At 41.3% G+C, this 15,475-nt stretch overlaps 1 protein-coding gene across 1 annotated transcript; it reads right to left on the reverse strand.

The window, feature by feature from the left end:
- Nucleotides 1-4,151: 4,151 nt before the first annotated feature.
- rab11a (RAB11A, member RAS oncogene family) lies at nucleotides 4,152-14,364 on the reverse strand (the record flags this gene model as incomplete). The annotated part of the gene is made up of 4 exons (XM_033050101.1): nucleotides 4,152-4,845; nucleotides 11,542-11,622; nucleotides 13,136-13,329; nucleotides 14,150-14,364. Coding segments are annotated over 4 exons (630 nt in total), but the record flags the coding sequence as incomplete, so codon positions are not given.
- Between the last annotated feature and the right edge of the window lie 1,111 nt (nucleotides 14,365-15,475).

Genomic DNA, 15,475 nt, shown 5'->3' on the forward strand with positions numbered 1-15,475 from the left:
ATTCTATATTTTTAAAAAGATTGACACTGACATATTGCATTATTCAGGTTGAATTATGTTAACATATAATATTAGTGTTAGGATTCTCCAGTTGGACATCTGCAACTAATTATAAAAAGAATGTTCATGCTGTCCTCTTATAGGAGGTTACAATATTACAAGAATAACAGCTCATGGGTCCTTGAAGCAGATTTCTTATCAAAAACATTCACAGTATATGTGCATGGTTTTGTCTTTCCAATTTAGTGATTATTTTGCTATTGTCTGGCTTGTATATCTGTAATTGAACTGCAAACCACTACAGCAATACCAAGATTTGAAGGCCACCAATACCATTTTTTATTTACATTTTTTTTTTCATATTTCCCCATTTTAGAATGTTTATTGTATAGGGTTTTCTGAAACTCCAACACTCCCATTAAACATTGGCCTGGTTTGAGCAATGCTGCAATTTGCACCTCAGTTTTAATATAACACTACCTGCCACATGAACTATTCATTCTCCTCTCCTCCCTCCCCCCCCCCCCCCCCCCTCCTCCCCAACCTAATTGGTTAGTTGTCGTCAGAGACAGTTGAGATGGAGAAAAGCAGGAGCAATGGGAAATTTCCCCAAGTACAAGTGACAGAAAAGGCACCAGCACAAAAATTGGCAATTGAAATTAAACTTCAGACTAAATTGCAGTGAGTATAGTTACACCGACGGGAATACTATAGTAACAAGGAAATTAAATATCATTCACCAACTTCCTACATGTGAAAATAAACCTAACATGAAGGCAGGGATTATTTTTCACCACTGCAGTGAGCTATTTACTGTCAAATTGCAATATATTTCAGTTCTTAAACTTTCCATCATGTCCTCAGTTTTTGAAAAAGTAAGTTTTTTTAAGCTTGTGATCAGATGTTTTACCTGGGAGTATACTAGGACCAAAATCTAAGTAGTTAGCAGTTGGTACTGTCTGTTAATTCTTACAAAATCTTGGAACACAATTGGTTGGGAACAAACTAAAATTACAGGATTAAATGGAGACAGTTGCAAATTATCAAATAAATTGTGGTGCTGAGATCAGAAATCGTCATTTACACAAACTGCTGAGATGAAGAGTAATGAAATTAATAGTAATTCTGTAATCAGAGATCAGGACAAACTATTCACAGATTTGTCCGGGAGTGGGATGAATGCACAGTAACAGTAGGAAGTAGCAATAGGACTTAGTTTCCCCATTCAATATTCCTGAATTAGAAAGAGCAGTGATCAAGGGTTAAAGTAGTTTATTTAATGAATAGTTGGCAGCAATGCCAGGAGGTGAAATAAATTAAATCACATGAACAAGGAAGAGGTAGGTTTTAGCAGTGAAAAAAGCTAGGTGTCGCTATGAAAGAAAGCAGTTAATATTTGTACAATGAGTTAGGTGAAAGTTCCATATGAAATTTCCCCCCTCCCCCCGGGTCACTGTTGTACAACTCCAAAAAAACACAAAACAATCGTGATAGTGACTGCCTGCCCATTCCCTCAGGCACCAATCAGTATAAAACAGCAGCAAAGTTATTTCCGAAAGTAGTAAAAGGGGAATATTTTATTTTAACTGCCAAAATATTATTGGAGCATTTCCAAAGTCACTGTATCTTGAGGTTTGTTTGTAAGTTCATTCTTGCATATCCTATCAATAATTTAATGTTCAAGGATTAACAATCTTGTTCTTTTCAGTTTAAGGCAGATAACCTTTTAGTAGGTTTTGTGCCCAACATACAGAAGTGAAACATCTAGAAGTTTGAACTGGTTTTACCATAGTAACCTTTGAAATTGCAGCTCAAATTGTAACTTTTGACAGAATGCTTCACATTATTTCCCTTTAGTCAAAACATGTAAGATTAGTGCAAAACAGATCAGTGGCACTGGCTCCATTAACAGTATGGATAACACCATAATTGCAGGTACTTCTCCATTTAAGACCTATTTTGTCATATTTGCTGTTTTCACTTTAAAAATAAATGTTACTTTCACCAACATTATATTTTAATGCCTTTCAATATGCACTCACTTTATTCAATTTCTTTGGGACAACAATCAAGGGGAAAGGTATTAGATGGTTTCACTGTTTGGTATGGATCAACTCCAATTGGTTTTCCAGTCAATGCTATCAAGGAGCATCATTAATGCCAGAATGCTGATCAGGCAGACTCAATTTAAATAAGTCACAGGCAGTCAACCCAAAATCAATGTACGAAAAATGTGGAGAAATGCAAACAGAAATTAGCATTTAGAGAAATGCTGACTAATCAAAGATGGTCAATGTTGATTATTAAGAAGAAACTCTGCCCAACATGATTGTTTTGAGGTTATAAGGAGTGCTCACGAGAGCAGCATAATTGAAGCAGCCGGCATGGTTTTAGAAAAGCATGTGACAAGGTTCTAGAGAAAGTAGTAACATGCTGGTCTCATAACAGAAGTAGTAAAAAACTGGTCAAAAGGTACTAGCCAACACGAGTTGTGGGTATGTGATTCAGTACTAGACTTATTGCTTTTCTTGACAGATACAAACTCTAGACTGGAAGCATAGGGGGCATGTTTGCCTTTGATACCAAAACTGGTAATAGGATTACCAAAGAAGAAAGTTCAAAGCTGCAGCCCCAAAAATCAGTAAATATGTGGGCACAAGAGTGACAAATGAAATGAAATCTTCAGAATTGTGAAGCAGTTCACTTTTTTTGGTTAAACAAGGGACAGGGTATGGTTTCAAGGACATGTCAATTGCAGAGGCAAGGAGAAAAACAGAAATTCCCAAAGACACAAGGCTAGAACTAAATGATTCCCAGTTAGTGCACATACAGTTCTGGTCACAACACTAGAGGGATTGAACAGCATTAGAGAACGTGCAGAGATACAAGGATAGGGAGCAGTTAAGAGAGACTGGATTTGGTTTGCTCAGGTTAGAGGTGGGAGCAAAATATAAAATTGCAGGGTATAGACAGGGTAGATAGTGGGTAACGTTTTATCAGCAGAGATGTCTAAAGTTAGGCTTAGGGAAAGAGGTTTACAGAGGATTGGAGGAATACTTTTTTCACCGAGGTTTATATGGTGGAGAAATACTCTTAGTTATTTAATGATCATGTACATATTTAAATGCTAAGGCATAGAGAACTATGTATCTGTGCTGGTAAATTGAATTAGTATAGATTGACACTTGATCAACATGGTTCATGGTGGGCTGAAGGGCCTCCATGCTATTGTCAGGACTGTTACAGGGGAAGATCAATTAGTTCAATTTTTGTTCCAAAGAAAATAACCCCAACTTAGTTGAAGTATATAGTTTAGCGATATTGCATGGTCCATCGAGAGCAAGCCGACTATGGATCACCTGCTCACGTGAGTTCTATGTCATCCCACTTTCTCATCCACACCCTACACACTAGGGGTAATTTACAAAGGCCAATTAACCTACAAACCCACATCTTGGGATGTGGAAGAAAGCAAAACACCTGGAGGAAATCCATGCGGACACAGGGAGAATGAGCAAACTTCAAGGTCAGGATTGAACCTCGTGGGGTTTTAAACAAAGTGAAGATTGACAGGATTAGAGTGGAGGAGCAAACCTTTTACCCAGATGTGGGGTATGGAATTCACAGGCAAAAACTTTAATTGCATTTAAAATGTGCCTGATGAGCTCCTGAAGAGCTGCAACCCTCAGCTAAGCACCAAGGTTGGGAAGTAGAACTAATCCAAATAACTCCATTTTAGCTGGCAGACAAGTTAGCCACACATTTTTACAACAGCTCCACAAGCACTGAACATCAATGCTTCTGGAACTCCTGAAGAACAGAAACAAGTGTGTGGATTAGGCAAAAGCAGCTTTAGATGTATGGATTCTGTGATACAGACGTATTTAATCATTATCCTTCTGGAGACAGACAGAATTGATACCACCAACAATGGTCCCCCCCCCCCCCCCCCCCCCCCCCCGAGATCTGGGACAATCAGGGTACTTGTGTTAAATTTAAATACACACGTGGTAGAGTGTATCTGTGGAGCACATGCTCAGCCCGAGACCAGGATTGGTTCCAACACCAAGGAATTGTCATTTGTCTAACATCGTCTAATGCCCAGTCCTGCAAACGGTAGCCTCACCTTGCCTTGAAATAAACAAAACAAATTCCCCAACATTTCATTTTAATTAAGATTTAAATGCACAGAATATATTTTAAACGGTTATAAACTGAAAATTTGGAAAACAATCGTACATGCATAAAATACACAGGAGTAATTTACAAAACAACAATTACATTTAATACCAAGAAACGTGACAGAAAGAAATGGAAGGACAAATTAGTGATTGAGTGGAAAAGAAACGCCGTCTGTGTGGTTAACACTTCATGAACATTCCTATTCTTAAACAGCACGTGAATCTTGTAAAGCACCTACGATAGTAAGGCTATATGGGTGTTTTATTCAATTTGCCCTTTTGCTAACACCACTTAGAAAACCCATCACTTTACATGATAAACTTATTTTTACACTACTTGTGAATATTATAAAAATGTTCCAAAGCTGAAATTAATTTAATGCAGTAATTTGCTTAGAAAGACAGTGCAACATGTTTAAGATAATTGTCACATTAATCAGCAAGGTTTGAATTACAAAAAACAAACGGCAAGCATGACGTACATACAATATACCGAGGCCCAGGGAATGGTGAAGGAAGTCAGTTCAGATGTTTTGACAGCACTGCATCTTTGGTTTGTTTTCAGTAGTTGGAGGCATGTGAATGGGGACCACATTATTACTTGGTGACATGTCATTTTCACGCTTGTCCGATATTTGCTTTTGAGACACAATACGATAAATTTCTAAAGGGAAATTAAAGAATTAGTACAACAATCCTCAAACTGAAAAAAGAAAATCAAGCTAACTCTAATTCAGGGATCATTTTTTGCTCATTTTACCAAATGTATTAATTTAGCATTGACAACAATCTTGGTGACAATATAGGAGTGTTCCTAGAATAAAAATGGACAAGCCCTTATTTGTTATTTACTCACCTCCCTTCGCCCAAGTTTGATGCCAAGCCGAGATTGTCATGTCAGAAACAAACAAGCAATAAGCCCAAACCTTGTTCTTAGTAGGTTACAATGTTTTCAGTACATGGGTAATCACAAATCAACTATGAAATAATGGCCATTAGTTTACATTGTTAAAATTAATCTAAAGTGGTCTCTGCCAGGTGCATTATATCCTGCCTTTATCCAGTAAGCAGGAGTTGAATGTTCCCCAGGAGAGACAGTTTGAATCATTTCAAATAACTTCGTGAAAAGTTAGGCTAAAACAGCCTAACCAAAAAACAGGTTTTTACATTAACTGAAAACAATCTTATTTGTGTGTTATTTTGTGAAAAAACTAAATTCATAAGATCCAACAGTATATCTTTAAATAAAGAAAAAGTCACACAAACTAAGAATTTTCCACAATTCAGCTAAAGGAAGTGGACTTTAAACCTTGTTTATTTTCTCACTTCCTGTCTCCTAGTTTACTAGCCAATGCAGTAGCTTTTGCTTTGTTCGCCAGGGGTAAGAAAGCAACATTGAACCACAATTCAATAGCAGGACCAAGAGGCCAAGACTGGTCGTGCCAGGAGCAAAAAGGTAGGTTTCGCCAGTCTGTTGGAGTGCAATATCTCTACAGTCAATACAAACTCCAAAAGAATGCATTGGGCCATTGTCATTAAGTGCCAATAGGCATAGTGTGGGGCAAATTCAAAATCAACTATTCAGCCCTGAAGAGCTGCTGTAATGACGCTTACCGATTACTACAGATGCACCATAAAAAGCATCCTATTTGCATGCATCACAACCAGCTTTCTTTCCCCCTCTCCACCCTCAGACTCCGTCTACACTTCATACTGCCTCAGGAAAGCAGCCAACCTAACCATGGACCACCCATACTTCAGTCACTGCATCATGTCAGGCAGAAGATACACCCTGAAAGCACATACAATCAGACTCAGGAACCGCTTTTTGTCTTATGATTTCAGACTATTGAATGGGCCTCTCATACGCCATGGGTGTAGTCCCAATCTCGCAACCTATCTCAGCCCTTTAATTTGTTGCTGTCTGCACTTTCTTTAACTGTAACACTATCTGCATTCTGGTTATTTTTCTCTCTGCACTTTGTTGTACTTGTGTTGTACTCGTGTATGGTACGATTTGCCTGGATAGTACACAAATGCATTTTCACTGTGACATGTTATACATGACAGCAATTTGTAGTTTGAACCTGTACACCCTCTTTAAAGACCCTCTTTACCTCACATTCTCAAGCACCCTAGTGTATGTCCCATCCTTATCAGTCCTCCAAATGAGTATCACAATTAAAGGTTCAACACAATCTGTTCTGCTTATGTTAGTAATTGATCAATACCATCCGGTATCATCGTACAACTATTTTCCTTACAATCAACAAGACCTGCAAACTTACTAGTCATATCTCTGAATTTTCATATCCAGAATTTCTCACACTCTCACTGTGATGAGATAATGAAGGTGAGCATCCCTTTTTGAATTTCCTCATTACCACAATCATGGACAATCGACATTGCATTGTCACCTCCTCTTTTGCATCCCTAGGCCACACCAGCAGATTCCAGACCCTGGAATGTTAGTCTTGTTAGCGTTGTTAGTCTTGCCCTCTAGGCAGTAACAAGAAGCCCAATTGATCTTAACTCAGTGACTACTTCATATCCAGCAAAATGCGGCAACATACACCTGGACCCCCCCCCCCCTACCCTCATTACCAGCAGCTCCCATATGGTTGGAAGAAAATCTTTGATCCTGCCACCTTTGCCGCATCAATTTCAACACTAATGACAATTGAAATAAAGCCTACACCAAACACATGATCAAAACAAGCAAATCAATCCCAAGCTCCCCGATTATCTCCAGGCTCAGAGATCATGGTTACAGACTACACCGTCTTTTGCCAGTTAATGCAGCAACTCAGATTAGACAGTGGATCATTCTGCCCTCCACAAACATTGGTGAATACAACTTTGGATGAACTCAATCTTTGAAAAAGCCTTTTAATTTCCACTTTAATTTATGAATGTGGCTTCATCTATATGCAAAATCAACAACACTGCTGAGTGATGACCTTGGATACAGCTCTACATTCCACAAAGGACGTTCTAGATATCAGATAACTGGAGAGCTGAGTTCCGTAACTTCAGTGCATGGAAATCAACAGTTGCCAGCCATAGAACACAATCACAAAAAGGTCAAAGGGATTTGTAAATTGCTTATTGTACAACATCGCTTGCGGTTTATTGGAAGATAGCTTCAAACAAAGTTTGTTCTGTTGTCATGAAGAGACTTGTGAAAATTCCAGAGAAGTTTGAGACTCTGCATTGCCACCACCCAATAACATAACCAAACCCTTTCAGACCAAGAGCAGCTTGGAGGACAAGTCATCAGAATTTGATTGGGGTTGGAATTTACTGATGGATCTGTCCCATCATTTTCACCCTCCGTTCCAACTTCCAGGAATGATGGGGCAAGGACAACAGAAATCTCAGGTAACTGACGAGGCAAAGGTATCCAGTAAATGAGTGAGAGTATAGGATTGATAAAGAAATTAAAAGATATGAGCCAAGTTCAGAAAGAAATACTGCACAGAGGAAAAATAAAATATTTGTAGTATTAAAATCTGAATTATCTATCTGAAGGATTTAATTGTTAATTTGCTGGCAAGAGTAGACTGCTATTAATTACATGATTTTAGTGGAAGTTTAACACACAATTAACAACACATGAATTTCACAAAATCAAGGATGAGCTAATAGTAGAACAGTGCAAACTCCCTTGTGACAGGGCGATTCATAGGTCATCGCTGCACTAACTTATGCCCCAATAACAGGCTCATTCCCACACCATTAGTTTTCCAGAAGTCCCATTGTATATAGATAAGAAAATGTAGAAAATTGAAAGGGAGCACTGGGCTATTTGGCCCTTAAACCTGTTCTACCATTCAACATGATGGCTGAGCATATAAATTTGTGCATTGGATCTCCTTTCTGACAGCAACCCCACATTAAATTTAACAATCTAACCTCAACTGTCTGATAGCGAATTCCCCTATCTACAGAGAATTCCTGACTTGAAGACATTCTCCCTCCTCCGCCTCAAACAACTTGTCCCACATCCTTGACCCATGGTTCCAAAATCCTCATTAACAGGAACATCCACTGTTGATTCCCATCGCAACTTTACAAGATTCAATGAGATCCTCTCTCATTCTTCTGATCTCTAGTGAAAATGCCCAACCTTTCCAATCTCTCCTCAGTAACAAACACTGACATCCTACGAGTCAGTCTGAGTAACCTTCACTGCACTCCTGCTACCAGAATATCCTTCCTCAAATGGGACACATTATCAAGGTGTTCTCACCCTTACCTTTACAATTGCAGCAAAACATCCATGCTCCAGTACTCAAAACCTCAGTTTACACTTCAGACTTTTTCTGTAAGATTACTCGTATACCCAATGTTTCTCCTTTTATTTAAAATCCCCTGGTGTACCTCTGCTTAGTTCTCAATTGTTTCCAGGCCTCAGGTCTGTGGCTTTCTTAGGGAATACATCTTATTGGATTCAATACTATCCCTCATTTACCTACTACCGCGTGTCAGTAGGAGGAACCTCGCCTCGCGGGTCAGAGTCGGCGGCTGGGGCCTGGGTCAGCACCACGGAGGCTTCAGGAGAGGACTCGGCAGCGTTGTGGGGCGGTCGGTGCGACTCTCATGATGGCGCGATCAGCAGTCGATGAGCATTGGTGGGGGGGGGGGGGGGAAGAAAGACAATGGGGAGGGGGGGGTGAGACCACCATGAAGAGCAACGGAGGACCCGGAGTGGGGAGACCGCCGTGAGGGACGGTGTGAGAACAACGGAGGACCCGGAGTGGGGTGGGGACACTCTAGTTGTAGAACCCTCTGCCCAGGGGATAAGCTTGCGTTCATTTGTTCGTTAAGGTGCCGTGCACATGGCAGCCAGCCAACAGTTGCTCGTCTTTTCCAATTTCACTTTTAATTTAATTTTAATTTCAAGTTTTTGTGTACCTTGTTGTGTGTTGTGGTGTTGTGACTGTTGGCAGACCAATTTCCCTCCAGGGATGAATAAAATTTTATTGTATTGTATATCAGTGTAATTTTCTTTATTTAAAATTATGACAGTCATCTCAATCCACCACACCCCTCTCTCCATCTCAATGAAGAATTCTACCATGTAGCAGTCACACTACGTCAAGGGTCTCCAGCATCAAAACTGTTAATTAATCTGTTTGGATCACACAATTCCCAGTCCAGGGTTGCCTGTTCTGTGGTACACAAAATTGCTGGAGGAACTCAGCGGGTGCAGCAGCATCTATGGAGCGAAGGAAATAGGTGACGTTTCGGGCTGAAACCCTTAGTTCTTTGACATATTTGTACAGAAAATCATCCCATGTAGATTCCAGGAATTTCCCCTCCATACTATTGCTACTAATTTGGTTAGCCCAAGTTGTGGGTGGATTCAAGTCACCCATGATACAGTTATATTGTCAATGCACATGTTCTGTTAGTGCCATCCCCAATATCCCACTACTATTGGGGGGGGGGTTCTGTAGACAGTCTATTTTTTGTCCCATGGTACTTCTTAGCCCTACCCCTAAAGATTTCACATCATTGGTAGACAAAATGTTGGAGTAACTCAGCAGGACAGGTAGCATCTCTGGGGCGAAGGAAAGGGTGATGTTTCGGGTTGTGACCCTTCTTCAGACCGAGAGTCAGGGGAGATACAGAGATAAGGAAGTGCAAGGTGTATGAACGAGACATCAAAGGAGTGGAGATAAAGGAAAATGTAGAATAGATCATTGTTAGTTTGTTAGGTAACAACAAGCAAACAGATAAAATGTAATCAGGGACAGTCAGACTGGCCATAGAACTGGGAAAGGGAGGCCTGGAGTGAGGGGGAAAGCAGGGGTTACTTGAAGTTAGAGAAGTCAATATTCATACCACTGAGGTGTAAGCTGCCCAAACTAAACAGGAGGTGCTGTTCCTCCAATTTGCACTGGGCCACATCATTGGAATCAATATCCTTTCTCACTTCCCTTTATAATCAATAACACCATTCCACATCCTTTTCATACCCAAACTAATACTCCATACTCATGTCAATTCTCAGTGTCCACAATCCCAATAATGCCCAAATATTAAGATGCCTTTTCTCCTTTGAAAAAATGCAACACCTCATTCTGACTGAACTACTATTAAAGTGTCCACAAAGGTACGCTTGTAAAAAAACAGCTCGGCTGTCCTGTCACATGCAATCACACAATAATAATAATACGGAAACTTACACAGAATTCAAACTGGAGACAAAACACAACAGATGCTAAGATCCAGAGCAAACTTTTTTTTTTTTTTTTTTTAAACAGCAAGAGGAACTCAGCAGGTCAGGTCGTATCTGTGCAGGCAATGACAACTATCTCTTTGCCACCATAAATGATATCTGACCCACTGACTTCCACCAGCAGCTTGGATTTTTTTCTCCCAAACTCTGCACTTGCTAGACTCTGCATCTGTAATGGCAGCTCATTTGACAACCCCATCAAGGTTTGTCCAGCACAGAAATAATTACACAGCCAGTTCATCACTTCGGAAATTCTGCCACCGTTCTGCCTTGGTACTTGTTTAGCTGGATGAGAGGTTAAACCCTGGGTGTTAATGGCTATTTCACCACTTGTACAGGGTTCTGATCAAGACAATAAAATGAGGCTCTCCAAAGGCATCAAGATCTTTCTGCATGATACGAGTCAAATCAAGTATGATGAATCCACCAGAGAAGTCTGCTGCCCAAAGTGGACTAATGTGAAAGTCTGTATGAGCTGTTATATTAAGACAGAGGAAAATATCTTTTTATCTACCGAGAGATATTTCTTATTGGGTGGGTAGTGCAAGCACTGGTTATCTGAACTATTCACAATCACCACCCAAAATATTGCACACAAAACAGTGAGGTTTCGAAATATCTCTTGCAAGTTTTCCTCCCCATCTCAGAGGCTGATGGCAGTGGGAATTCTTGTTTTTCATGAAGTTACAGCTGTAAATGACAGGAAGTTGTTCCAAGCTGCATGCCCTGACGTCTTTGAGTAACCGCACTCTGGACGTGCAGAGACAAGCCACAGAAGCCTCCCTCAGGAAGACAAATTACCCAAAAAAACCACCACTGTCCCCCACACAATGAGAGGAAGCTAGTGTCACAAATAAAAACCGCAATTACCTTTATTTTGCACAATATAACTATTAGCACACACATTGTTTATCAGGTCTGCATCTTGCATTTTAAGACAATCTTTATTTTAGTCCCAATGAATCAACATACCTGTGGGGTGGGAGATTACAACCTTCACGTGGTCCACCCTATTTCAACTAATGTAATCAACCCAACGTGCACAAATAGATCAAATAGAACAAGTTGACCTACAACTTTAGGCTGTGCACGCCATACACAGGAAGAACATACCTGTGAGAATAGTCTGGAATGCAGTTTCTACATTTGTCGAGTCCAAGGCTGAAGTTTCGATAAATGACAGTCCATTTTTCTCTGGAATGAAAGCCATAACAATTTCATCACAAAACAAATCCTTATGTTATTTTCAGCTTGTTTGTCAGGTCTGGGCAAAGGGCAGATCAGTTGCTCCTTTTCAGTGACCAATAGAGGATGTCCAAATCACCTCACAAATTCCATGGTGGCAGAATGTTCCTCCTCCCACCCTCATGGTGACAGGCAACCAAGCCCCAGCCAGTTCCCCAACCATCACTCAAATGGACTGCTTTCCACTGCAACCTTGCAGTGGTTTGTTTTAGCACAGCACGAAATCTCCACTGATCTGCCATGCTCACCTCAGATTCAGATCTTTATTGTCATTGTGCAGTGTACAGTACAGAGACAACAAAATGCAGTTAGCATCTCACCCAGAAGAGCGAACATAGAATAATGGGCAGTAAAATATATATGTACAAACAGTAGTAGTAGTGCAATTTTTCTGGGGGAAGGAGTGTCGGGGGGGGGGGGGGGGGGGGGGGGGGGGGGGGAGGGGGTGGGGGGGTGACTGGCAATCACCAAGGTGCAGAGTTAAGTAGTGTGACAGCCGCAGGGAAGAAGCTGTTCCTGAACCTGCTGGTCCGGCAACGGAGAGACCTATAGCGCCTCCGGATGGGAGGAGGGTAAACAGTCTGTGGCTGGGGTGAGAGCAGTCCTTGACGATGTTGCGCGCCCTTCGCAGACATCGCTTGCTTTGGACAGACTCAATGGAGGGGAGTGAGGAACCGGTGATGCGTTGCCGTTTTCACCACCCTCTGCAGTGCTTTCCGGTCGGAGACAGAGCAGTTGCCATACCATACTGTGATACAGTTGGTAAGGATGCTCTCAATGGTGCAGCGGTAGAAGTTCACCAGAATCTGAGGAGTCAGATGGACCTTCTTTAGTCTCCTCAGGAAGAAGAGACGCTGGTGAGCCTTCTTGACCAGAATGGAGGTATTGTGGGTCCAAGAGAGGTCATCGAAGATGTTCCCCAAATTGTTCACCTGCTCCTCAAATTGTTACTTGTTTGTATCTTTTAATAAATTTAATCTAGTTTGAATAAATTAATATAAAAACAGAATTTATAAGACTGAATTCTTGCAAATTTGGTTAATTCCCATCCACTCAGTACCTCCTGTCTGGACACATTCCTGTGTGCAAAGCACAGCTTTGTGAATGGGTGAAAAACTCTCGACTACCCAGGATCACAGGGAATGATTTGGCCCAAGTGAAGTTGCACCAGAGAACCAGCCATCTGGCAGATTGCTCTAAACGTGGCAGGTCCATCCCCGGGGAAACTGGGTGGAAATCAAGATTTGTTTTGATGCCTTAAAATACTGAACATATAATCTGCAGGAGACGTATCCTATCCCCAAGGCAAATGTTGATCAGCCACAGAGCAAAGTCCCTCACAAGAAACCCAAGTTCAGTCAAATCCTGCAAAGAGTTGGAAGAAACCACCCTTCTCTACACATTAATTTGTGAAATCCATTATTAAATAGAAACGGCTCAAAAACTGGCCTGGATCACAAACCTGCAAAGGCCTTTGCCTCGTCTGTGGGCACAGCTCGGAGGTGACGCAGATCACTTTTGTTCCCCACCAGCATGATGACTATATTATTGTCCGCATGATCCCGCAGCTCCTTTAACCACCTCTCCACATTCTCGTATGTTAGGTGTTTGGCAATATCATAAACCAATAACGCACCTACAGCGCCACGATAATATCTATCACAAAACAAAATCACAAATTAGCTCAGTAACACTAAAGAGGAATTCAACCTTTAAGTTAGACTGTAATGTTGGATGATTGAACTAGAATAAAATGCTAGTTCACCCAAACTGAAACAGTTTAATGGCTTATATGTTTACATTTGCCGTATACAGCTGCTCCTCGACCTACGATGGGGTTACGTTCCAATAAACCCATCATAAATCGAAAATATCGCACATCGAATACGCATTGCGATATATTGCGATCACGTGAGCGGAGGTGACGTGCGACTCGCTGCCGTTGCCGATCGTTTGCCGATCATAAAGTCAAAATATTGCAAGTCGAAGCATCGTAAATCGGGGAGCACCTGTACTCTAAACTGACCTCATTCGCTATTGAGTAAAAGACTAAAACAGGGAACACCAAACCAAATTGGCTGATCTGACATTTGCAAACAGCAACACCCTGTTAACACCCAGCCTGCCTCACACCCCACCCATATCTCATCACCCCTTCCCTTCCCCACCATCACTATGCAAACCTGAGCCAAAATATATCCGTTTCCTCCCCAGATGCTGCCTGCCCTGCTGAGTTACTCCAGCACTTTGCTCAAGATTGCAGCATCTGCAATTCCTTTCTTCACTGCTATTCAAATATCCAGCTTGCCCTCTAGCTATGTCTGAAAGTTCTCAGTTGGACAGCCTGCTTTCCCAAGCCCATAAATACTTCACCCCACTGCACCCACTTCATCTCTATACCTGCATATGGGAGCGGTAAGAGGAAGGAGAATTCCGTACAAAGATAATTCCATGATCCAGTAAAAGCCAAACTTACGCTGATGTGATAGCTCGATATCTCTCCTGACCAGCTGTGTCCCAGATTTGGGCTTTAATCGTCTTCCCATCCACCTGGATGCTTCTTGTTGCAAATTCCACTCCAATTGTGCTCTTGCTTTCAAGGTTAAACTCATTGCGTGTGAAGCGTGATAAGAGGTTGCTTTTCCCCACTCCCGAATCACCAATCAGGACAACTGCAGAATAGTGAAACAATTATTGATCAAATGCAGTGCACTAATCCAAAGGCCTGTGACCAGATGCAGTTAGAAGCGACATATGAGAAAATCATTCACTGCCTCGTACTCAAATCCGACAATCAACGACAGCAGCAAGTCCAGAGTTAACAGCCTTTAATCGGCTAATGTTAGGAATTGTCATCAACTGCCATCATTACACTGCCGAAAAGGGAGAGTCTGGACTGCATGTGGCCAGACAACGATTCCCAGCTCCTCCGAGGAATGCAATGTATTGTGCGGGAGACAGCAGGAGTCAGCAAATCCAAACAAGAAATGGGGGGCCCTGGGTTGCAACCCTGCATCGACATTCACCAAGATCTATTATCATGGCAATACATTAGCACCACCCCCACATCCCAAAATCCTCAACATCCAGAAGTCATTGAAGGCTTCAGATTTCCCAAAGAAATCCCCACATAACATCGCACTGTGTTGTAAAAGCATGGATACTGGAGAATCCTCTGGTCCTAAAACACAGATTTCTCTTCCATACGATCAGTAATTCCCTCACAAATATTTCCAAATCTGCCCAGGAGATTACTGGACCTTTCTGCACAGCTTTCTTGGAGGTAAGAGGCAAGCATTGTGGCATCATTGCATTATTCAAGCCAATACGATCAACTGACTACAATCTGCACTGGTTGATTTTAACTCAGGATAGGTACAGAGAATAGTATCAGGACAGTACAATCACTTGTGGAGCAGGAACAGAGACAGCTTATTGTCAGTCTAGAAATTCAGAAAAACAGATTTGTAACTGCACAGTCACCCAGCCTTTTGCCATCCAATACAATAACCTGACCATATTTTTCAGTGTTACAATCTGTTCAGACCCAATTTATCACAAATCAAGATCTCGCATTTTTAAAATGCCTTCAACAATCTCAGGACACACCAAAACAAAACTTTTGAAGTGTGGTCCGTGTACTAATATTGGAGACAGGTATTGCACAGTTGTCCTATCATTTATGAACAGGAAGTGTTTTCTGTAAATGTTTTACTCCTGGAGAGAACATCTGGTTAGGATAGTGGAATACAACAGCATGCACAGCAAGAGCCCAACCAAATGTAATAACATATTGCTTTGG

Source organism: Amblyraja radiata, chromosome 34, assembly GCF_010909765.2.
Source record: "Amblyraja radiata isolate CabotCenter1 chromosome 34, sAmbRad1.1.pri, whole genome shotgun sequence".
Taxonomy (NCBI): Eukaryota; Metazoa; Chordata; class Chondrichthyes; order Rajiformes; family Rajidae; genus Amblyraja; species Amblyraja radiata.